The sequence below is a fragment of the Aspergillus luchuensis genome, chromosome 7 (assembly GCF_016861625.1).
Source record: "Aspergillus luchuensis IFO 4308 DNA, chromosome 7, nearly complete sequence".
Taxonomy (NCBI): domain Eukaryota; kingdom Fungi; phylum Ascomycota; class Eurotiomycetes; order Eurotiales; family Aspergillaceae; genus Aspergillus; species Aspergillus luchuensis.
Window position 1 is genome coordinate 1,167,795 of NC_054855.1, and position 23,312 is coordinate 1,191,106.

General features: G+C 48.4%; 6 protein-coding genes across 6 annotated transcripts; 2 read left to right on the forward strand and 4 right to left on the reverse strand.

Annotated features, from left to right (window-relative positions):
- Positions 1 to 369: 369 nt before the first annotated feature.
- AKAW2_70437S (uncharacterized protein) lies at positions 370 to 528 on the forward strand (the record flags this gene model as incomplete). The annotated part of the gene is made up of 1 exon (XM_041683019.1): positions 370 to 528. One exon carries the CDS (start codon positions 370 to 372, stop codon positions 526 to 528), a length of 159 nt encoding a protein of 52 aa, XP_041547321.1.
- A 2,925-nt stretch (positions 529 to 3,453) lies between these two features.
- On the reverse strand, positions 3,454 to 6,953 carry AKAW2_70438A (NDT80 / PhoG like DNA-binding family protein; the record flags this gene model as incomplete). Its single annotated transcript, XM_041683020.1, has 5 exons — positions 3,454 to 5,125; positions 5,177 to 5,273; positions 5,352 to 5,404; positions 6,229 to 6,454; positions 6,944 to 6,953. The coding sequence occupies 5 exons, from the start codon at positions 6,951 to 6,953 to the stop codon at positions 3,454 to 3,456; spliced, it is 2,058 nt and encodes a 685-aa protein (XP_041547322.1).
- Positions 6,954 to 14,660: 7,707 nt separating this feature from the next.
- tif35 (translation initiation factor eIF3 core subunit g) lies at positions 14,661 to 16,130 on the reverse strand (the record flags this gene model as incomplete). Its single annotated transcript, XM_041683021.1, has 4 exons — positions 14,661 to 14,713; positions 14,854 to 15,025; positions 15,378 to 16,002; positions 16,114 to 16,130. The coding sequence occupies 4 exons, from the start codon at positions 16,128 to 16,130 to the stop codon at positions 14,661 to 14,663; spliced, it is 867 nt and encodes a 288-aa protein (XP_041547323.1).
- A 481-nt stretch (positions 16,131 to 16,611) lies between these two features.
- Positions 16,612 to 18,027, reverse strand: AKAW2_70440A (Hsp70 family protein; the record flags this gene model as incomplete). Its single annotated transcript, XM_041683022.1, has 4 exons — positions 16,612 to 16,811; positions 16,872 to 17,019; positions 17,069 to 17,129; positions 17,207 to 18,027. The coding sequence occupies 4 exons, from the start codon at positions 18,025 to 18,027 to the stop codon at positions 16,612 to 16,614; spliced, it is 1,230 nt and encodes a 409-aa protein (XP_041547324.1).
- Positions 18,028 to 19,296: 1,269 nt separating this feature from the next.
- On the forward strand, positions 19,297 to 20,374 carry AKAW2_70441S (uncharacterized protein; the record flags this gene model as incomplete). Its single annotated transcript, XM_041683024.1, has 2 exons — positions 19,297 to 19,726; positions 19,785 to 20,374. The coding sequence occupies 2 exons, from the start codon at positions 19,297 to 19,299 to the stop codon at positions 20,372 to 20,374; spliced, it is 1,020 nt and encodes a 339-aa protein (XP_041547325.1).
- Positions 20,375 to 20,778: 404 nt separating this feature from the next.
- On the reverse strand, positions 20,779 to 22,464 carry FCY2 (cytosine permease; the record flags this gene model as incomplete). The annotated part of the gene is made up of 3 exons (XM_041683025.1): positions 20,779 to 21,866; positions 21,925 to 22,141; positions 22,237 to 22,464. 3 exons carry the CDS (start codon positions 22,462 to 22,464, stop codon positions 20,779 to 20,781), a joined length of 1,533 nt encoding a protein of 510 aa, XP_041547326.1.
- Positions 22,465 to 23,312: the final 848 nt, after the last annotated feature.

Genomic DNA, 23,312 nt, shown 5'->3' on the forward strand with positions numbered 1-23,312 from the left:
CATTACAGAGGTTGGAAACCACTGGAAAGGTGAAGCGTGTCCGGTTGGTGTGAGATTGTTTATCATTGCTTTGATTCTGCATGGTCTATTGGGACGGACAATACTTCCACGCTGCCGAAATCTGTTGGGGGGTGGGGGCTGCTGCTTATGGCGCCTGGATGGTCGACGGAAGGAGACATGTTGTGTAGTATGAATTTAATGATTCTCGCGTTTCTTTTTCCCGATGAGATGGATGCAGATGCATCACTAGAGAGAGTGAGAGAGATAAGGACCGGCAGATTCAGGATTTATCGGGTCCGAAAGAACGGCGATGGTGTAGTCCTTGCAGGCTGATATTCAGACCAAAGGGAAAACAATTGTCGGGTCAGGATGACTCCGGAACGTGCCGAGAGGCCCAAGGGTTTGGAAGGAGTGGCTCAACCAGACAGACGCGCCCGTCAGCGCCTGGAGCGTGAATGGTCATCCCGCATGGCGATGGAGTTGTACCCGAAGGCTTGGAGGCTGGATATCCTGGATAGCACCCAGTAGGATAGTTACACTTGCCGCCGCGATGGGAGGCGCTAAAAGGGGAGAGAGCATGCACGCTCACTAACCAGATTTAATCAGCGGCCTAATGTATGCCCGGTCGATCATGGAACGCATTGGTGGGATGATCGTCGCGTTAGTTGCATCTTCCTTTTGACGTCGCTCGAGTGCCGTCACCTGCAGCCATGGAAGGACCAGGGACTTCTGACGTGGGGGGCGACATTATGGGCCTAAGAGAAAAGGCGGGAAGCAACCGAGAGACATGGATGAGATGAGATGAGATGAGAGGTGATGTGATGTTGAGGTGGACACCGGCTGATGAGGATCGCAGGAAGAGCCATGCTCAGGGGACAATTACTTACTCTACCCGGGGCACCTTGGCGTGCTGTATGTATAGATAGTAGTGGATGAACTGGCTACCAAGCTAGCAAGTCAGGAGTGAGCTCACCTAATAGATCAATAGGTAGATAGTTAGTTAGTTTGTGACTAGGCAGTAGTCAAGGGCAGGAGCTAAGTAGTTAGTCTGCTGTCTAGTGAGGAGTAGTGAGAAAGACAGACAGACAGAGAAGCAGCCAGGATGGTGCCGGTGAGGCGGAAAAAGGATCCCATTTCCCTTCCGGCACATCGACAACAAAGGAAAAGCCGCGGGAAAAAAAAAGGAGAAGGAGTGATTGGCCCTATCTTCTTTCCCTTTTCTCTCTCCATTGCTTCTAGCATAGGTGTCTGTTATTGCAGTCTATTATTCTTTGGTTCTTCAATCATTCCTGCTGAGTCTGGCAGCGTAAGTGGGCGGGAGGAAGTACAGAAGGGGGAGTAATGTGAGTTTTTGGAGTAGTAAGTATGTATGGAGCAACCAGCAAGTGGAAGTAGAAGTAAGTGTGTGTTGGTTGATTTGGTTTCGGGCAAGCGCGTCTGTACGGTAAGTTGGTAGTATCAGTAGTTACCGAGAGTAACTCCACCCCCAGGAATTCTTTCCCCGTAAACTAAAAACTAAAAGAAATTAAGAACCAAAAAAAACTAAACTAAAACTAAAACTAACCGTAAACTAAACGATCGATTCCCATCCATCGATCTTCCGTCACAGCAATCATCCACCCACTAACTAAGTACTAGTAACTTACTTACTACCACAAACTAGTAGTGTATGTACCTATTAGGCATGTCTGCCACCAAATTACTTACTGGGAATTACCCCCCCCCCTCCATGGCTGTCGGTGACCGACCGCCAAACTCGGCAACAACAAATGAAAGGATGGAGCTTCGGTCCCTTCGTCGATCTTCCCTCGTCATCTGGCCTGAGATCCGGGCGGCTCGGGGTCGTTAATGGCTTGTTCTCTCTGTCTCTCACTCTCCCTCTCACACACCTCCCCTAACCAACCACCACCACCACCACCACCACCAATTCCCTCCTCACGCAGCTTCCCCCCCATCCCACCCTCTCCCCTCCCTGATCCTCTCCCTGACCTCCATTCAAGTAGGTAAACACATAACCTTGAGTTTACCGCGGAATTTGCCACGGCTGTGAGCTAGAAGCATGATGATGATCATCTACTAATCTTGGTACTATCGATCATCTATCAATTACGGCATACTGCATAACTAGAAGTCTCGGATCTCAATCCGTTGTTCCATACCCGGCTCCCCTCCCTCTCTCTCACACACATCTCTTCCCCCCTCTTTCATTGATTCATTGGCAATTCATGTTATCTGTACGTTCAAATCCTAATTAAGAATAATAATATGAGAGATCCGCTTCGTTGGGTTTCTTCGTACCCTTCCATATTGCTTTTTCCGTGCATGGGGTTCTGGTTCTAGTTTCAAGACTTCCCCCCCCTCTCCGCATGCAGCGAACAGGGTTAGTTAGTTGAGATTGGATTGACTTGACAGCGGCATACCTGGCTGGGCCAAGTAGGGCAGCATATCGGAGAAAATTCTACCCCGGCAGTAACCAATTATTACCCCCTCCCGGCGAACTATAATCCTTCTCCCTGGCAGGCTGGGTCTTGCATGCGAATTATTACTATCTTGGTTCGCTATTTTCTCGAATGGTCATGAAATGCTCCACTCCGAGGAAGACGCTCGGTTTTAGCCTTCCTGTTGGTTCGTAATTCTAAAACGAAGTTTCTTTGCTAGTTTGTTTTAGCATCAAAATATCAATAAGTCCAAAAATCATAGTAAATAGTATTTATGTTTTCTTTTTGGCCTTTCTGGAAAAGGAAAACTCAAGTCTCGTCTACATGTAGAAACTCATATGTTTTGGGCCCCGTCTGTTGTGAACGGGGAATGGAAGCAATGCATCATCCCTTTGGTCCTTCCGGAGGCAGCATCAATAGGGGGTTGCGATGGGGGGGGAGAGGGGGAGAGAAGGAAATTGACAGGCTGGAGACAAGAAAGAAAAAAATAAGTGGGGCGAAGGAAAAGCAAAGGGAATGAAACAAGCCCCGGTGCACAAGGATTCCAAAAGGGGTTGTCACCGTGGTAATGCAATTTCAACTTTCTTTCAACATGGGAGAGAGGGCAAGTCAGCTCAGCTTCGCAGTCTATAGGCACGCATAAGTCATCGGATGTCCGGCGAATGCAACCAACGCGTTTCGGCAAACGTAGGGTCAGGCGCTCGGGACAGAAGAACTTCATCTGGGGCAAGTCTTTTCTGCTTCATGAACGGGTAATATGAGAAACTGGAAGGAAAGCTTTCCAAAAACATCTGGATCACAAAGAGACAGAATAGGAGGAAAGGAAGTAAGAAAAGATATAAGGAAAAAAAAAATAAGTAGGGAAATAAAAGAGATGACAAAAAGATAATAGAAACTAGAGAATGTAAACATAAGTGCGATAAGGAAAAGACAACGACGGAAACACACACAACACAAGAGATGTGCATGAAAGGTTCGCAAAGGTTGAGATGGAAAGGAAAATACCAGAGACCTGCTAAGCGCACAGACTTTGGGAGTTGGTAAATCGACCATAAGAGCTCCCATCAGCGGTGCGAGTCGAATAGACGGGGTCAAAGCCACTACTACTAGAGTGCTGGTACAGGTGAGAAGCTAGCCGAGGGGGTTGTTTCAGGTAGTGCGGAGGTTCATGCTGATCATTATTCGTCACCATAGAGACCATCGACTCAAATGGCTGGGGAAATGCATGGCCGGTCTCTTCGCTGGTTTTGGAAACGGGTTCGTACTCGAATGAGGGATGTGGATGGCGGTAATGGCTTGCCGGCTTTCGGTTGTTCATAACGCTATAGTTAGAGTCCTGATAGGTATCCATGCTGGAAGAGCTTTTCATCGAGTCCATCGGATCCATGGTGTTATCATTCATGAGTCCAATATCAAACGCCGATGACGAGGATGACGATATGTGTGGACTCTCGCTTAGCGGTGACCGGTCTGGCGCGGTCATTTGATGGTAATCTGTTCGACCGTAATGTGGCCCACCGCGCTGAGAAGAGTCGTACGGCATGAGGGCCAAGTGAGACCGTGCACCTGCTCCTAATCCTGGGGGTAGGACAGCCCCTCCACTTCCATCGCCGGAGCCACCGCTCCCTCCATCGGGGCCCATTCTGGTCGAACTATCGCGGCGGCCGTCTTTGTAATGGCCCGGGGAGCGACCCCGGACTACCATTGGATGCGAAAGTCGCCTGGCAATTCTGACCCATTGGGCATCGGTCCCTGGAATCGAACTGGCGACCTCAGCATAGAGCTCAACGACTAGATTATAGTACTGCTGCTGGGCTCGCCGTTTTCCATTGTTCGCCGTCGCCTTTTGGAACTGAATTCGCTCAAACGTGTGCTGGGTTGGCGGCTGTGAAGGCTGGCCCGCTCCTGGGTAACCAGCGAAATCGAGAGATAATCCAGCCGACTGTGAGGCCAACGAAAACCCATGCTGACTGCTGTTTGGTGATGCTCCGTGGCCCAGAACCAAGGGCGTAGGTTGAGAGGGTTGCAATATGACCTTCCCCGGTTTTCTTTCCGATTGCTTGTCGCGTTTTGGGGTGTGTTGAACCAATTCCCGAACTTCTCCAACTTGTTGGTTCACTACAGCGGAAATTGACATGGCAAATCTTGTAATGCGTTCTGGCCCATGCTCCGACAATTTCACGTATAGTGGAGCGTTTGACCACGGCTGCAACGTGAACGAACACGAGACTGAGAAATAATTGCGTCTATAGCACGTCCACTTGTCATCGACCTGGAAGAAACCCTTATGTATCTTGGCTTGTATCTCAGGAGTGATGGTTTGAGCTCCGGAGACGACCGGTTGAATCACCATAGTTTCGCCGAACGGAGGAGCATCGGCAACTGGCTGGGGCAAACGTTGCTGGACGGCGTCCACCAACATAGTCCCCGACCCAATATACACGCTCGAGGGTCGATCCATAGTGCCCTCGATAACACCTCGAGGGGTTGTTCCAAAGGGTGTGATCCTATTGAATTCCCCAAGACCTGCCAAAGGTCCTTGGAACGGTCCTCGATGGAGTGTGTATGCTCCCGGATACCCATCATTTCGCCCCATAATGGAGGTACTTCCAGAGACGGTTGTCCCCTGCGATTGCAGACTAGGTGACATGTTGGCGGGCGGCTGACTGTACAGGTCCCAAAGTTTTCTTATCAATCGGTGCATGTCAACAAAGTACCAAAGATTGAGACACACTTACAGTGGGGGCACCCGGTGGGATCTGTAATCCGACATTCTATCGTATGACATTCCTGAAGAATGTGTATACAGTGAGTTCGATGAAGGAGAAAATGTTTCTATGAAGCACCGCACCATATTGATGGAGGGCGCATGTTAGCCGATGGCAGGGGACCGAGAGATAAAGGGAAACGAACCAGAGCATGTGTCAGTAGGGCTCATGAGAATGGAGGTAGGAGACGTCGGAAAGCTAGAAGAACAGACCCAGGTCAGTAAGTTGTTGCATCTGCTGGGTTATTGCCGAAAATAATCGTCGAGGATGACAGCAGAAGAAAAGCAAGATATAGAACGCTTGGATCCCAACGCATCACGACCATACAGCATGTATAAATGAACCAGCGACGAGCTGTGCGGCCATCATTTGCGAGAGGATATGCTAAAGATTCGGTAATGCGACCAGGGAGCAGCAGGTAGACGCATGCAAGCAGCAGTTTGGTATAGACCATTAAGGACGGCACTTTGACATAAAAAAATTAAGGAAGTAGGAATAAAATGAAATTCAAAAAGAAAGAAGGGAGCAGTGACGAAAATGGATGATGAGAAATAGGCGCTCAACACGGAAAAGAATGGAAAAAGGAAAAGGGAAAAAACAAAAAAAGGGAAACAACATCGAAAAAGGAAAATAGAAAATGAAAATGACAATAAAGCCACTCAACACCCCCAGGGCTAAAGTGAGTAAATTTGGAATATTCAGGAATAATCAAGATTGCCATCAACATCATTATTATCAACAGCACACGACAAAATCATGTTGATAATAATTGATGGTAGGGGAGGTTGGAGGTAAAAAAAAAAGAAAAGAAAAGAAAAAGAAAAAGAATAATAGAAAAGGAATAGCAATAATAATCGTAATTATAATAATAATAACAGCAAAAATAATAAAGAATAATGAATCAATCGAGGGCGTTGGGCCGACTATTCAGGTTGTTCGGACTAGAAGGGAGAAGCTGTGACTAGTGGCTGCAAGCGGGCCAAGTGGAGCACAAGGGCAGTCCGAATTGAAAGACAACTTACGGTACCTCCTGCATCGCAGGCTGCTGTGTGTTGTATCGCAGGCCGTTGGTAGCTGGTATTGACACTGGCTGCGCCAGCGGGTGGCCAACAGCACCGCCCCTTCGGGTATTTTCCTCTTCATCCATGGAAAAGCCTGTCGAACTCGAAAATGGTCGTGATGTCCCTGTATAGTCCCCGTCGGTGTTTATCGGGCCGTCCAGTGGAAATGTGCTTTGCAGAAGCGTTGCTAAGAAAGAGCTCATGATTAGATCGCATTGCCATGTCCCATTCGGTAGCGAGCAGATCCACAGCGCAATACTGGAGAGAAGAAAAAACAGAGTTGGATAACGAATATCATAGGAATTCACCAAGAACAATGCGAGGAAATAAGGAAGCCGGAAGGAACGAAAAAGAAAGGACACAAATTATCTGATCAGCCCGGTATGAAATAGGGATCCCCATCCCTGTCCACCAAGGAAGCAGTATTCCTGATGTCATTATAATACCAGAGGAACGGAGCGCCTGAAATGGTGTAACCGAGTAGAAGAGCTTGAGATGCGAAAAGGAAGAAATAAACGTCACCCCGAATGTAGATCGCCTGTCAGAAGCAAATCGCAACTGGGTCACGAGTGCAAAGCCCGCTCCTCAGATCGTATCTTTGGCGGTAATAAAGAAAACCATACCCGTGACAAAAACCCAGTTCGCAACGGTACTAACAAGAAATGAGCCCACTTACAGTGATTCATTTGCAAACTTGCGACAGTCAACTAGCAAACTGCCGTTAAAAGAAGTTCAAGACAAGGTAGATCAGTAAATCAGGGTATCTTGGCTTAGCAAGCTAGACGCAGGAGCCCGATTCACGTCTGGGACCCTTGGAATCAACGCAAACTAAAGCACTAAAAGTACGCCCGGCGAGCGCTAGGCTTGGGCGGCGCCCAACAGGGGTACGCTAGAAGCTGAAAAGGCGATAGCTAGCGACAGGTGTTAGTGAAGTATCCTGTTGGTCTTACAACCGCGCGCCTCGACATACACTATCGCTCTTATTCGGAGGTATTAGAAAATGGCGAGATCCCTGGTATAGCGACGCGATTCTATAACACCGTTAGTGACTCAACAAACCGCTGAAAGGAAAGCAACACAGGCGATTATGGACCTTTCCACATCCCCGAGGATAGCAAAGGTCGACTAGTGCACGAAGTAAATCTGCTTTGATGATATTGTGGCTGATCAGGTATTCGATCCCACTGAGGTAGACGACATGTTCATGTAAAAGGGGCGACAGAGAGGGGTGACCGGAACTAATCTAGGGAAGAAAAGAAGAGCGAAACAAGAAAGGAAATTCCGTGGATTTAGAAAGGGAAAAAAAAAAAAAAAAAAAAAAAAAAGAAAAAAGAAAACATAGAAGCATCCGTAGATGATTGTGCTCAGCTTTCCATGTTCGCCACGGCAGCCATGACGGAAAGGATCTCTCAACGGCTTGCTAGGTAAATCTTACAATAGAGGCAGAATGTAGCAAGTGCTGTCAAGGCATAAGCTTACCCACACCACGGTGCAGTAATCGGTGGTAAGTGGCTTGGCTGAACAAAAGATGTAGGGTTTAAAACAATAACCATGGAAGTATCAAGTGGTAGCCGAAGCATTTCAGACAACGGAATAGTGATGGGACCACTCAACAAGGCACAAGAAGAAGAACGAAAGCAATAAATGTGGATGGAGTCAGAAGGAAGACAAGGACAGGGAGAAGATAGAGATGCATGTGCCATAGAGTTATTGCTGGTGCAGAATCCTGAATTTTATAAGTAAGTGGAATGGACTCACATGTATCAATTGGCGGATGACGAGCAAGTTGAGTCAAGAATGAGGAAGGTTATTTTGCATCTATCACTGCAGCTTTCAATTTGAGATGCAACCCTATATGTATGTATATCGGTTATCTCAATGTTCCGCTTGTCCACGTCAAGGAGATAACTGTTGGGCTCAGGGCTCCAATTTGGCCTCTCGGTGGATTAATCAGGAATTTTGACAAAGAAGATGGAGAATTGAGTCGCAGAGGACTGTTAGCCGCCGTGCAGAACGAGCAGTTGACTGGTAAAAATGCCCTGGACCGGCAGTCGAGGGATCTGGTCGCTTGATATCTGTTTCCCGGTGTTGGATGAAAAACCACTTCCTTCATGTCATGGTATTTTCTCCTGCCCACACCAACACGACGCCCACTTTCTCCGCTGTCTACCTAGCCTGGCCCCTTTACGGTGACCAATGAGCGATCCTGGTAAGATGCGGCGGAAATGTCTGCAGAAGCTCGTTGTGCACAAGCCCTGGGAGCTTCAGGTTGCCGATTTAAGCTTGAAAGCGAATACCACTTTCACCACGAGTTTGCTGTTGAGTTTAGTCGAGGCCAGGGTCAAAGACATTTGTTGTTTCCGATCCATGACTGAGCAGAAGAAAAAGAAAAGAAACGGACTACAATGCGTGCTGCCTTTGGGATACGCTTGCGCGAATAGAAAAGGCGCTCTTTTGTTTTTCTTCCGTTTTCCATTTTCGTCCCTTCGGCACACTCCCCCCTCCCCCATTCATTTCCCAGAAAACAATATGCTTCACCTTTATTTTTTTTCCTTTTCTTTTTATTGTTTATTTTTCTTCTTATTTCATTTTCTCTCTATTTGGATTTTTTTTTTATTGTATTAGCGGGTGGAGTGAGCAATTGCCTTCCTGGCTGATAATGGGTGTATCAACTAAAATGGCGCGAAAGGGATAAAAAAGAGTTTGGGACCCTGTCGAAACCGTTGGAGAGACACGGCATTCGTTGAAATCCATGTTACATCCCCATGGTCCACGTCTAGGCAGATTTCAAGGCTGCACAAACTCAAGAGCAGAATGGAGACCAACTTGGACATGGTTCAGCTGGCGGCGTGATTGGTGAACTGTCCATACTCCATACAGAACATCACCGGCAAAGTCAGCTGTCCTTAGTGTGAACACCCGGCGAACGGCAAAGTGCAGCAAAACAAATTAGAATGGTGCTAGAACGGATTAGTAGCGACGATCATCACTCCGGGAATCGTGCAGACCCCAGTCGCATGATGGAGACTGTTGATAACTACTGAGCTTGGGCAGATGCAGACAACCAATAGCTTTCAAGGCCATTGACGAACGGTCGATGTACTCCGTAAAAAATTGTACAGTCCCAGACAGGGGCCTGTGGACCCAAAAAAAAGAATCCATGTTCTAGGCATGAGCTCCGGCCTTGGATGCTCTCAAGAGGATCTCGGGTGCTTGAGGCACGAGCAGCAGTAGCTCTTGCATGAATGAGAGATCAGGCGATCGACATGTTCGATCCAACGGTTGTTTTATTCATTATTGTCATTTTTGTTTTATTTTTTAATTTTCTTTCTTGTTACCGTATGGTGGTTTGTTCACTCACCGACATGGGCTTGAACGATTTGGAAACGATTCGAATCCAAAATGCGGCCGATACAAAGAGCAGTGTGTAGTCATGACCCGCCCCATACACACTAATCGGTTGGAACTTTTGGCTGTACTAGTTATAGTTAGGGAATATGCTCCAGCAGTAATGATACCTTCTTCCAGTCACACCACCCTTGCCCAGTACGGAGAAAGTAACATTCGCTGTACGGAGCACACGGCAATGTTTTCTAGAATCGAGAAGAGGCACTGATTGGTGAGAGGGCAAAGGAGACCGCCGAACCTGAAGCGGGAAAAAAAAATACTTAGTAGGTCAAGTAGTGGTCTCTGGTATCTCAGCCAGTGGGGGTGGGCGTAAGTGTCTTCTTTCTCGCTTCTTTTCTTTTTCTTTCCTTAATTTTAATTAGTTTTGTGTTTTCCCCTTTTCCTTTTTCCTCTTATTTTCTGGCTTCTTTTCCTTATCCGGTGAAGGATTATTATGTGGCTGCATGATCATCCAGGCTCGCAGGAAGCTAGTTGGTTGAGATGTGATATGCACCGTGCTGAAAAAAGTAGCCAAGGATGTATAATTGGTGGAGACCCAGTGCTGGGGTTTTAATTGAGAGCCATTTGTTGGAGACCTGTATAAGGGTATGGGGTCCCTAATGGAGGGAGGGCGAATGTCGTGCAGGATGTGTCCGCGGGATGCGGCGCGAATCCCATAGTAACCTTGAACCAGGGGGGGGCTAGAGACGAAGGTTGCATTTCAAGCCAGGGTAAGCCCCATTAGCCCGTTGAATGGAGCCTGTCGGCGGGTTGAAGTCCAAGGGTAGGGCGTCAAAGACCCATGAGATTCAAATTTCTCCCTAGAAAGGACATTGCTGATCGGTCATGATGAATGAGGTGATGATGATATCGGCAAAGGGGCGAATTTTCTCCTGAAAGATCAGAAACACAGACAAGACAGTCCTCGAACTGGATCCTTTTCTAGATGGTAAACATCTTACGAATTTGTTTGTGTGAGTTGCTTGTTTTCCCTGCTTATTCTTTCCCCTTTGAATTTCGTGCGCCTGGTTCGGCGGAGACACACCAAAACATGAATCGGGATCCGCATCGTGACGCTAAACCCAACCCGACCGAAGGCACGTGCCCCGCATGGGGTCATCCCAAAAGAGTATAGCGGCATACCTGCATGGACCTTCTTCTTACAACAACAATTGAGCCTTCGACCATCCACCCCGTTATCGTCCCTGTCCTTGTCTCCTCCATCCCATCCATTTATTTCTTTTCTGATTGATATATTTTATTGTTATGGCATCCAACTGACGATTAGCCTTGCCGTTGGGACCGTCAGAAAAAAACTTTGTTCAGGCAACGGTCCTCGTCATGGCCTTCCGTCTATTATTGGCATGTCCAGATAGATGCCCTCCACGATGGCCGCCTACACAATAGCAAAAGTTTATTGCTTGCTGTCTTGGCCGCCATTCACAGCTCGATCTAGAGTCCACTAATACCCGTGGGGACTGATTAGCGAATCACAGAGTATCATCTTATGGAGACGCAGTTACCGTGACTTGTGGGAAGCAAGCCTACTCCTACTCCGAAGAAACCTTTCTCCACTACCGATGTCCATAGTGAGTAAACTTCTTTAACTAATTCCTTTTTCTTTGTCTCAACTGGCCCCAGCCTTTCCTTGGTTGAGAGAGGCCCGTCCGCCCGGAAACCCGTCCATATTAGAGTTCAAACAAGGTCCCATTCAAGACCGTGGCTTCTAGCCTATCCGGGAATGTGTTGGACCTGTCCTAGGGTTGCCCGTGCTAACATTTTGTGCAGATGGAGTACTTCCGATTGACTCGCATCTTCAGTGTTCCAGGAGCAATAGCTGCGATACGCTCTTCTCTTCACCTGCTGACTTTTTCTACCCGCACTGGCGGTGGCTGATACCCTCTGCGGATGGCACTCCTGTACGACAGTCGAATAATTACCTTTATAAGCCATAATGGAGCGAAGGGACAGCCATGGCATGCTCCTATCTGCAACTGGCCGATATTACGGTTTGGACCATCAAGATAGTCCGCACATCGGTTGTCATGCCAATCAAGGCAGCTGAGCTCATCTAGAGTCCAGAACAATCGGCTTTAATTTCCGGGATCCCCTAATGTTCCCACGTTTGAATGAGTCCTTGGCAGGCTTTTAGTGCCCCAGCTTCAGCTGCCCGACGAAGTGTGAATTCCACTTTGCATTTGGCCCCATATATTCAATTATTCTTAACGGACCATCACATCGAGAAGATGATCTCGACAAGGTCAACCGCGTCCCTCATGCTAATGTACAGGTACAGGATAAACCTGATAGATACGATCGTTCTTGGCGTCCCAAAGCACAAGCGGTCCAATATATTTTCATGAACTACTATAATGGGAGCACAAGTATCACTGCAACGCGTGTCATAGCCGACAACTTGCGCTAAAAACGCTGTAGCCTCGGACCCGAAAGTATTGGATGCGGTCTGCATAGACTCTGGTCAGCCACTTGTACGATTTCCCAATTGCCATTAACTAGGATTCTTTGTCAAGGTAGGGTCAGGTGTAGTCTTGTTGTAAGGCACCCTTTGCTTGGTGAGTATAGCTCTCTTTGGTTTTGCCACCACCTGTAGTGAAAGGACGGCCTCCGGCCACTTTCTGCTTTATTGATATTGCCCTGCACCTTGTCAGCTACAAGGGCTTTCGTTTCTAATTTCCGCAATATGACTCTTTCTCACCAATTGCAATATGCATCTGGTTGTTCGACAAAGCACGCTATAACTACGAATAGGCCTGCAGCTTTTTCTTTGGGCGCGCCCGCAAGCCGGCGCATCTTTACTACATCCATCCTGTCTGTGCAACTTCTTAGGCTATTAGTCAGTCGATCAATTGTCTATGCTGATGTCTATCATCGGTGCATAGTACAGCCCGGTTCCAATACTGATGCGAGTGGTGCTGGGATACACTGAATAGTGACGCCCTATCTTTCCCGATCCCTTATGCCAGTCCATGGCGGTAAGGCTTTACAGGTAAGCTGTATACTCTTCTCAGGTCATGACTGACGTGTTCCCAGCCTCAGCAGTATCCCCTGTTATGCAGCGTACGGAGAGCGGCACGAATAAATCTAGCAACGAAAAAGAACCGAAAAAGTCGCCGGTGGCTGCGAGGCATATGCCTGCATGGAGTCTGATGATGGACCAGTCATAAAACCCGATGCGCCAAAGAAAACGAGGTGAAGGGCGGCCGTCATGCCTGATTGAGCGGTAGTGGCGATGGTGACGTTGATGGAGCTTCAGCCAACGGACTGGCATGTCCAAGTGCACGAGGACACAGAGCAGGCAGTGGGATCCCATCTGCCAGTCCTGTACGCTCTTCAAGTCGCACAGAATGAAGCCAGAGGGTCTGTCTCAGAGCCAAGAAAGGCTAGTTTCAGGACTTGCTGGATACGTCCCCCCAACGATACACAAAACCATTGTTAACAACTTCCCGTTCCATACCCGTTTTCATGCAATGTAACCAGCCATCTGGACACACAGCACCATTCACAATCCTTCCGAGCAGCGAATGCTCCGGGCTGTGAGCGAAGATTACACGAAACCGAATTGACCTGATTGAATATCGAAAGCCACTGGCCTGGCGCCACGCTCTGAATAGTCCCATGCATCCACTCGTATGCTGGGAGATGTCCTCTGTGGCCCGGGGGTCATGGCGGCTCGATATCGATCTCACATCTGGTCATGCTCTCCATACAAGGCGGAATCGTCTACTGAGAAGTGCGTCGTCCCGCTTGCCATGCCGATTTTCTTCCCTAGATAGACATACATGCAGAGCTGCCTTGCCGATGACACTCATGACGAAGCTCATGCAAACACACTATCAGCCAGCAGCCTTCCACCTTTACCGAACGACAACACAGCCTCCCTTCGCAACTGTCATGACCAATATCTCAGCATCCCCGGCGTTCATAGACAACTAGCTGCTGACCCCCGGACCATCTACGGACTGACCATGATCTTGGCTCGTTGGTCCGCACTCTGTAGCCCCATGGTCGTTATTCACCATGCAGCTCGTCTCTGCAAAGCCTGATCAGTACAGTCAATGCTGCCTTGTCGCGCCCCGAGTGGCTCGAATCTAGGCCTTTCTGACACATGCCGCCAAATCATAGAAGCTTGTCAGCTAATACGCATTGAGTCATCATAGCAAGGATCTAATAACCAACTACCCGAGACATACCAAGCAGGAGGCTCTTCAATATCTACCGTCTGATTGAGATGTAGACCCCAGCCAGGCTATCGATACTTGACGGACGATGATACGGGAGCATTACCCCAATAACCAATAAAACCAGTTTCTCTCCGTCCTAGGAACCTGGACAGTACTACTACTTAGGTTCCCAAGTAAGCAGGACCGAACCTTTTTACTTTATTACTCTATTTCACTTCTTATGTAGTGAGACTCCAACGAACAAATTGAAATACTTTTGTTTTCGGGTTTGAACCTTCTCCCTCGATCTAAGAATACTTCCACCCGCGATCGATCAATGCACGGAAAAGTAAAAAAGAAACAGAGGAGCATGCAAACAAGCAAGCAAGCTTGCCTTGCCTTGCCTTGCAACTCAGCATGACAAATAGACACAATGAACCGGAAGAGAGTAGTGCGCGAATAAGGAAAAGGAAGACCAGACCACGCAGCTTTTCTGTGTATCAAATCGACCCCAAAAAAGCAAATAGAGAAGACGACACACGCACGACACACTGGGATGCCTTTTGTTCTTCAGTAATCATCATTATCGATCGGATCATACAATACAAAGAAAAGGAGTCAATAGATGAGAGATGAAGATCTTCTTCAGCCATGGGGAAATGTGGATGGATGGACAAACCCGCCTGCCTGACGAAAAGAGACCCAAGGGTGTCATGTCATGATACGTACGGAAAAACCAAAAAGCAAGAGAAGAAGTTAATAAGGAGGAGAATAAAGTGTGGGAAGAGAAAAATGTGTGGGAATTGGAAATTTGGAGGAGAAAATCTAAGTGGCACGCTTGGCGAATTCGACGCGCAGGATAAGGTGACGGTAACCGACTAGATGAAGAGGAAATATTAGTTGCGATTCCGATAACTTGCTTTGTTGCTGACATTGCAACGATGGCAATGGTAGAAAAAGAAATATGACGCAGAAAAAAAATGAATGAAATGAAGAATCAAGTGGAGGAATAACTTACAGCCATCCATCTTGTCGCAAGCACGTGCAGCATCGTCCCGATCCGCAAAGCTGATGAAAGCGAAGCCCTTGGCTCTCTGGGTTTCTCTGTCTCTGGCAAGGAAAACTCTGGTGACACGACCGAAGCGTTCGAACAGATCCCGCAGTTCTCCTTCCTCTGCCAACTCGCTCACCTGTTTGGGTTTGTTGTCAGTCAGTGATGTGTCCGTGGGAAGCCAAATGCAAAAGAAGCAAGGAAAGTAGAGGAAGCTGATTGCTGTTCTCATGACATCCATGTGTGTGCCCAAAAGGGCTGCTTCCTCTTTCTCTCTTTCCCTCTCTCAAAACAACACCAATAGGAGTGTTTAGAGGGCAAAGAGAGGGCAGAGCAGGCAAGGAAAAGGAGAGAGAGAGAGGAACAAAAGGAGGAAAACTAGGATTCCCTGTCCCCTCTACCCCTCCCCCTCCCCTCCGGGGAGACCAGCAAATAGCAAAACAGTGTCCAGTAAAGTTAAGGACAAGGGTGAGGTAATTGGGAAAACTCACGTTCGTAACTCTCAGAGTCGCCAAATCATCCTTCTCATACTTGCCAGCCATTCTCTCTCCGCCACCAGCAGCACCCTTCCGCAGATGAGGGGGCACGTAGCTAGAAGTACCAGCACCCAAAGCGCCAGCAGCCGGAGAATCCTCAGCACCACCCTCACCACCAGCAGAGGGCTCGTCGACAGGAGCCATAGTATCCTTGAAGGGACAACGAGCAGTAAAGTGCTCGCCACTGCAAATACGACACTTGACCTTCTTGTCCTTCAGCTGATCCTTCATGCTGCCCTTCTCGCCACCATTCTTCTCCGCCTCGGCCGCCTGAACCTTCCAGTTGACGCTGGGCCGGAAAGCAATGTTCTCACCCACGGAGGTCGTATCGAAGGAAGGTCCGGGCGCGTTGCCCTTCTCCAGACCGAACTTGGCCCAGGTCCTCCGCTCCGCGACCTGAGGGTTGACATGTTCGCGAACAACGGTTGTTTTGATCCGGCGGGTCACCTTCACCTTCTTGCCTTCGTCGTTGAATCGGTAGGAGACGATCGTCTTAGTGCCATCTTTGTTGGTCGTGATTTGCTGCGGGGGGAGAGCGGAGGGGTCGTCGAACTCCTCGTCGTCGGCCCAGTCGGCGCGGCTGGAAAGTGGAAAAACAGTCCTGGTCAGATTTTCTTTCTCTTCGTTGTCTTCTTTTTTTGTCGCTTCTTGACCCTGGATTTTCGGGGGTTGGGGGGGAGTTTCCGCTTACTTTCCAAGCTTCGACATTGTGTGTGTGATGGGGGGGTTGATGATGTCGCCGATTGTTGCTGAATTTCTGGATTTCAGCGAAAGATGCAAGATCCGTTGTGGATTTGTTCGGCGCGGCAAATGCCTTGTGGCGCATGCTAAGTGTGGCTGGTGCTTAGGTACCTGGGTCACGTGATAAGTTGGATGATGGCTACCGTTGGTATGCATGCACCGAACATCTTTCTACTATAAGACGGGGGGGTTTATTTCATTTTATTTTCTTCAAATTTAGATACATATTAGACGGCCTATTGAATGAAGATCTGCCTCAATAGCTATATCAATCTTCCACGGCCAAAAACAAATTAAGATGAAAAATGCCCAACGCAAGTGTTCTCCGTCCGTGGGTAACCGGGGTTCTTCTCCTTTCGCATTCTAGATTCTCTCGTAAACAATTGGCTGAAGGCCACTAAATGTGTCCATGAGACAGCATCCAATGGCGGTGCGCAGATTTCATTGTTTAGACATAGTCGGCTTTGACACTCCCGTAATTGCGGCCTTCATACCAGAGCATGTATTCACAATGAGCGGAATAGTACACCGCATGGATCTGAAATCCAATCGTATAGTAGAGCTCGTCATCTGCACCACAGCAGGTTGGGACACGATCCTGCTCGATCTGGCTCAGGATTGGATTCAACTTGGCATGTTTCTTCACGTCTAATCACGGCACGTCAATAAAACAGAATCATCCATATTCATCTACACGATAGTACTCACGGCGATTGAAGTACAAGGGTGGCTTCTCACCCATAGGAGTATCGAGCTTGTAGAGATTGACATGAATTGAGTCGAACGTGCCATCCTTAACAAGTTTGTGCTGAGACCAAGTCGTCTCAATGGCCTTCGCTTCTTCGATATCGTCCCCCTGAACATGTTACCAGAGATCAAAAGCGTGTTCGAATATCGGTCCATACCTTGGAAACAAACCAATGCATAACGTCGATATAGAACTTTCCTTCTTTGGCATTCCAGTACCTGGAATTATCAGACCACTGGAACAAAAAAGCAGAAGACGGATGTTGAAACACATTGAGCAGGCAATCGCCACTTACTTCTTCTTCGCATCATGCACTTCATCATTGAATTTAGTCGAGCAAATCATTCCATAACTTTCCCTTGCCTTGCGGGAATCGACGAATGTTTTTATCTCTGTATCAGACACCTCCCCAAGAGTCTTTGTCAATGCGCCTCTGACAACAGCAGTCCAGCCGTCAACTGGTGCTATCACTTCTACTCCAGGAGAGAAGCAGTCGCGAAGATATGTGCGAAGGTATGGACTCTGTCCAAACCCACCAACCAAGAAAATTGCTTTGACCTGAGCGTTAGACGTCTCAATTTGCTCTCGGACAAGGTCCCCAATGTCTCGTAAAATAGGCAAGAACAGTTGCTGCATCTCTTGGCCAGTAACTCTGAATCGGCCGCGACGGACCCCGACTTCCTGGCTGTCTGCTATGCCTGGAACAGGGAACATGAAGTCATCGTCTGCATTTCCACTGAAGGTTCTTTTGGCAACGGTTTCGAATCGATGCATTGCTTCATCCAGTGTATCCCTGTCCCATCCGGGGAGGGAAGAGAGACGGTCGTTTAGCATCTCTTCGAAGCGTCTGTTCAGAAAGGTGCTGCCACACAAAGATCCAGTACCGGGTGCTTCCTCTTTAAGACGCATATTAGGAGACAATTCCATGATTGTGAATGTTATAAGATCGACAGTGCCTCCTCCCGCGTCGCAAAGAACGATGGTATCTCCGACCTCCAGTCCATGGGGGCTAGAAGCACGAAGGGAATGTATAGCAGCAGCTTCAGGCTCGGATACTATGCGTACTTTGGAAGCTTCTCCAAAACCTGCCTTTTCTGCGCAGGACATTGTCGTCATTTTTGCTTTATCTGACCAAATCGCTGGGACTGTGATGACGAATTCAAGGCCCGTACTGTCCAATGAACTACCAAGCTTCAACCTCAAAATGTTAACAGCATGTTCCCGAATGCAGCGTAGGTAATCAGTCACAACGTCTTGCGGTGATGAATGATAAGGGACCGGAATACGACGACAGTCACTGTATGTTGCAGACAATCGAGATCCTACCCCAAGCTTATGGTCGGGAACAAGACCGAGTTTGATCCATTGAATTCGAGGCATGCTGTCAAGAATTTGGAAACCCCATAGACATTTCTTTCCGGACTTAGTGTACTCATAGGTGACCTCGCTGGGTACCTTTTCACTAGTCAGCCCATCACATGTGTCAGAAGCATTCTGCGGCCATTGATTGATAATGTAATGACTATCCGGCTGAGGAGAACATCAGTGATGTGAACCCAAGTACGGTAGCGGTACGTTAGACAAACATTAATCATTTGACCCCAGGCGATCCCAGAGTAAGTGGTACCGAAATCCACCGCGACGACGATGGTTCTCTGATTGGAAGAACTGGCCATTTCTTCGACGTATGTAGCTTGTTTGGTTGGAGCAGAATGACTGGATCTATGACAAGGCGGTTTCAAGTACAGTATGACGAACCAAATGCACTTGGTCCAGGTTCCCTGCAGAAGAAAGGTGACAGTAAGTTAGAGATGAGCACTTGGTGATTCTGCATTGGAATGATTTACCTTGTGGAATTCGCTTAGGTGCTACCTAGTAAACACAGTGGCTGGAAAGCTCATTCAATTGAGTAGTATGTGGTCCTTGAGTCCTAAGAGAAAAGTCCTCGGAAATTCAGTACCACGCCATATAATTTCTGCCTTGACAGGAACTTCTTTCCACACCGAATCCCTGATTTATGATATATTTCCCTTCCTCATTGTGCTTTCCACATCATTAATCTCATTTCATTGTGACTCACTTCCAATTATAGAGAGGCGAATGAAAAAAATGGAAAAGGTAGGATCATGAGTCGAAGGGGAAACAGTCGATTTTCCTTTATATTTGGCACAATATCTGATCAATACCCAGGGGAAGGCCAACTACACAGGTCAAAATAGACCAGTCAATGACAGTCAAATCTTGAGTAACAGAGACATGGATGGTCAATCTGAACACAATTTGATGCGGCTCTATGACCGTGTGGGGAAATTATCAGCCTCACTATACCATGAACTGTCCACCCTCAGGAGTGTCTCTGTTGACAGACGAGACGCCATAGACCTGATGCGACAGGAGAACGCCAAATTGAAGCAACGTAACCAGGATTTGGAAGAACAGTTGCAAGAATGTCAAGCCAGGATCCTCAAATTCACTCTGTCGAGCGACCTGAGCGACACCACTGTTTTGCAAGAGTTCGTCAAGATTCGGGACAACCTCTCCAATTGGGTTGAAGGGCTTCCGGAAATATGCACGGGCTTTGATACTCATTTGGAATGCGCGTTGAAAGAATTTCAGTGCTACCTTCATATCGTTGGAGGCATAAACAGCTATCCGCAAGGGGTCCTCGAGGTCCAGTCTGAATTACTGATGCATGTAGTGTTCTGCCGTCTCGAGGTAGGACTGCTCAAGGCCTCAGTCCCCGGGATGCTGGCATCGGATGAGGCGCTCTTAAGTGATCTTGATGCGGGAATGGTATCACTACAGTCCAAGAAAGGTAAGCATCATGAGAGACGGTATGAGGCACGGCCTTCAGTGTCGCTGACACTTGAAAGATATCGAAAATCTAAACCTTTGGAAAACAAACACCATTAGGGCTTATGTTGCTTGCCAAAGGTACGAAAGAGGTGTCAATGAGGAGTACAATGGCATAATTGATAAATTGTACAACCTTTTCACGTGTTTTGACTTTGAACACCACGTCAATTGGAACAATAAAATGGAAAGGTTGAGGGATGATATTCTGGAGCCAGCTGCAAGTCTCGCGACAAAGATGAGCAGTTCGCCCTCGCGATACCGGTGGGAATGGTATCACGAGGCACACTTTCCTCAACGAGTCGTACGCAAGTACCATCTGGAACTGTTCATCGTGCAAGATGCCCGCACGCATAATCGAATCCCTATAGCGAATGTAGAGACTTTGCCGGATGAAACCGCGATAGGTGAGCTCCTTGTCATCGTTTTCCCGGCATTGTTTCGCTGTGCGGATAGTGGACATGAGGAAATTCAGATTGAGAAAGCCGTTATTCTTGTTCGGGCAAACGAGGACTTGCAAAGACAGAAGAGATCGGAGGATAAACCAAGCGTGCTTGGCAAAACTGTTCCCCAGACCTCCAAGGATTCTGCCCTAGGACGGCTGAACTGAGAAAGTATTGTGTTGGCAAGAGAGCAACATCATGCATCACTCGCGATGGAAGGAACAGCCGATGATCTATCGGATGTTACTACATAGTACCAAATAAATCACAATGTTTCTCAGACACTTCTGCATGTTTCATTCATCTCCGGCACATCTGCACGGAATGGTATATTAGAATCAATGATTACATCTATATACATAAAAGTCCAGCCAACATCATGAAAAGCAGCCAGACAGGTTCCGTACCACGGAACCAACATCATCACATCCATCGTAGATTCCCAACGGAGACATACATGACAACCAAGCTCAACCCATAAATCTGTATCCCAAGTACATGTCCTTGTTTTAGTCCAACAAGAAAAAGAAAAGGTAGAAAAATCGACATGAAGAAAGAAAGAAAAACGCATTTACCGACCCAGCATTTTCAGCTCAATGGGTCTCAGAACGGAATGCATGACGAAAGAAAAGAGGAGAGCCAACTCGAAACCGACATCACCATTACCAGCATGCTTGGCGATGGGACCTGTGTACCATGTCTCGCTCATACCAGTAACCATACCCGCGACACCGAAAGCAAAGGAGATACAAGCGGCGATACCATAGGGCAGCTTGTTGGGCTTGTCATAAGTCTCGGGGCGGTATCCGGAGAAGCCACGGCGAACGATGTGGTCGGCAAGAGCGACACCGGAGTAAATGGCCAGCCAGTAGGCGATGAAGTCCATCAGGTTCTCCAGGACTTCTTCGAAGTGGGAGTAACCGGGAATGGCGACGGCGATGGAGACACCGGAGGCGAGAAGGACCCAGATGAAACGGGGAACGCGCTGAGAGTAGCGACTCAGGACCTGGAGAGTCAAGGAAACGGAGTAGATGTTGGGGCAGTTGTTGGCGATGATGGACAAAGACAGGATCACCAGACAGAACTTGCCGAATCCACCGACGGGATCAAGAACAGCGCCCAACAGACCTCCATTTCCAGACTGGTTGTAACCCAAGGCGTATTTGTTGTCTCCGCCGTTGATGGAAGTGGCGGTCATAACGGCAATACCCAGGAACTGGGTGAAGAGAAGAGGGGGGATCAGTCCTCCCCAGGCGGCGAAGAAGATCTTGCGACGGCTGCGGTCCGCGGGCTGGTAGACGGTGTAATCGGCGGCATAACTGGTCCAGCCAGTGGCGAAACCATAGACAGTCGCACCGTAAGACAGGCAAGAGCCGAGCTCAGAAGTTCCAGTTCCCATGGGGAGATTCCTGAAATCACCGGAGTGGGCGAACAATCCGAAGACGATCATGAAGACAATGAAGGTCGGGATCCAGCTGTAGTACTCGTACAGGTGAACGACCTTGTATCCAGCGAAGGTGACAAAAAGGGTGCAGATGGCGATGATCAAGATGCCTGCAAATCCAGGAACGTCGGAGTTCACCGCATTGAGAAGCTGGGCGCCGACGATGGAGTTGGCGGCGGACCAGCCCAAACAGGAGAGAACGTTCAGAAGGGCAACTATAGAAGAGGGTATAAGCATATGATGGTGGTAACCAGGCTGTCTCAGGAAACTTACTGATCTTAGTAGGCCAATAACCAAACCAGAACCGGGAGAGCACCATCTGGCGCAGACCAAAGGCGGGACCAAAGCAGGAAAACCAGCAGACGGTCAAGACACCCAGCAGGTTGAAGAAGAAGCAGACGAGGATGGCATCGACGAAGCCGAGAGCGAAGGTGGAGTAACCAAGCACGCCGATAGCGAAAGAACTGCTCACCATGTTGGCCGCCAGCCACTGCGACGGGTCAGTTTGGGAGGGCGGTCTTGGAGCAGCCGGCAAGAGAGCCGACGAAGACGAAAGCACAAGGCAAACAAGAGTTAAGAACACACCATGCTGCTGATATTGAAGTACGACGTGTCAGTCCGTTCATTGTCCGGGACACGTTCGACACCTCGCTGCTCAATATTGAGCTTTCCCGCCAACCGTTGCAGCTTTGCGTACAGCGAATTGCCGTACATGAAACTCTCCCCAGGGACAGCGCCATCGCTGCTGTCATCCATGGGCGTTTTGCCCACCTGGGGGGCTTTTTCGAGATCGGACTCGACTCCTCCGAACATGGTGTTGGAATGGAAAAAAAGGTACGCGTATATCTCAACGGCGTAAGGTTTGAAAATGTGCTGACGTTGGGAAGATAACCCTCGGTCAGGAATCAAGTAGACTTGATAAGAAGTCTTTTTTTTTTTTTTTGGAACTCTTGAATACGAGAGCTGTAAAGCTCAGGTACCAAGTATAGTTCAAGGGGGAAGGGGAAGGGAAGGGAAAGGAGGAGACGGAAACCACATCTTTCTTTTTTCTTTCTTTCTTTCTCTGCAAGAGAGCGTGGGAGAAGAGCTCCTAATATGTGTTCGGAGGCAACGAGAATTTCTTCTCACACCCACCGTGACGAGGCCCACCCCACGAGATCCGAACGAGTATCAGGCACGATGATTGATCGCTTCTGCACCGACGGAGAAACGCCGCCGCGACCGCGTAACAGCTTCCCATGGGCTCAGCTCCTGTCGCGTGTTCCGGCGGAGGTCCCAGCCCTGGCCTGGTCCGCCTTTCTTGTTTCGAGAAAAAACTCTCACGTTTACTTTTTTCTTACGGGCCCCACCGCCGCCAACTTGTCTTAGCTTAGCCCTAGTGCGCACAAGCTTATGTTGCCACCAATTATATGCAGCATGGCCCCATCTTCATCATTGTTATTGGAGGATACGAGGCTGGGCACATGGTTAAGCACCACATAGATCGCAGAAATTATCAGCAGTCTGCCTCTGATTGGATTTCTTTGTCTACCAGGACCGAGTGGGTCTGGTGGCGAAGGAACCCACGCTGATAAGGTCTCGCCTGGTGATAGGCACACCTGCGCCCGTAACCCTGAGAGATTTGATAATGATAACACTTCAGGTTCGTTAGGTATTTCGGT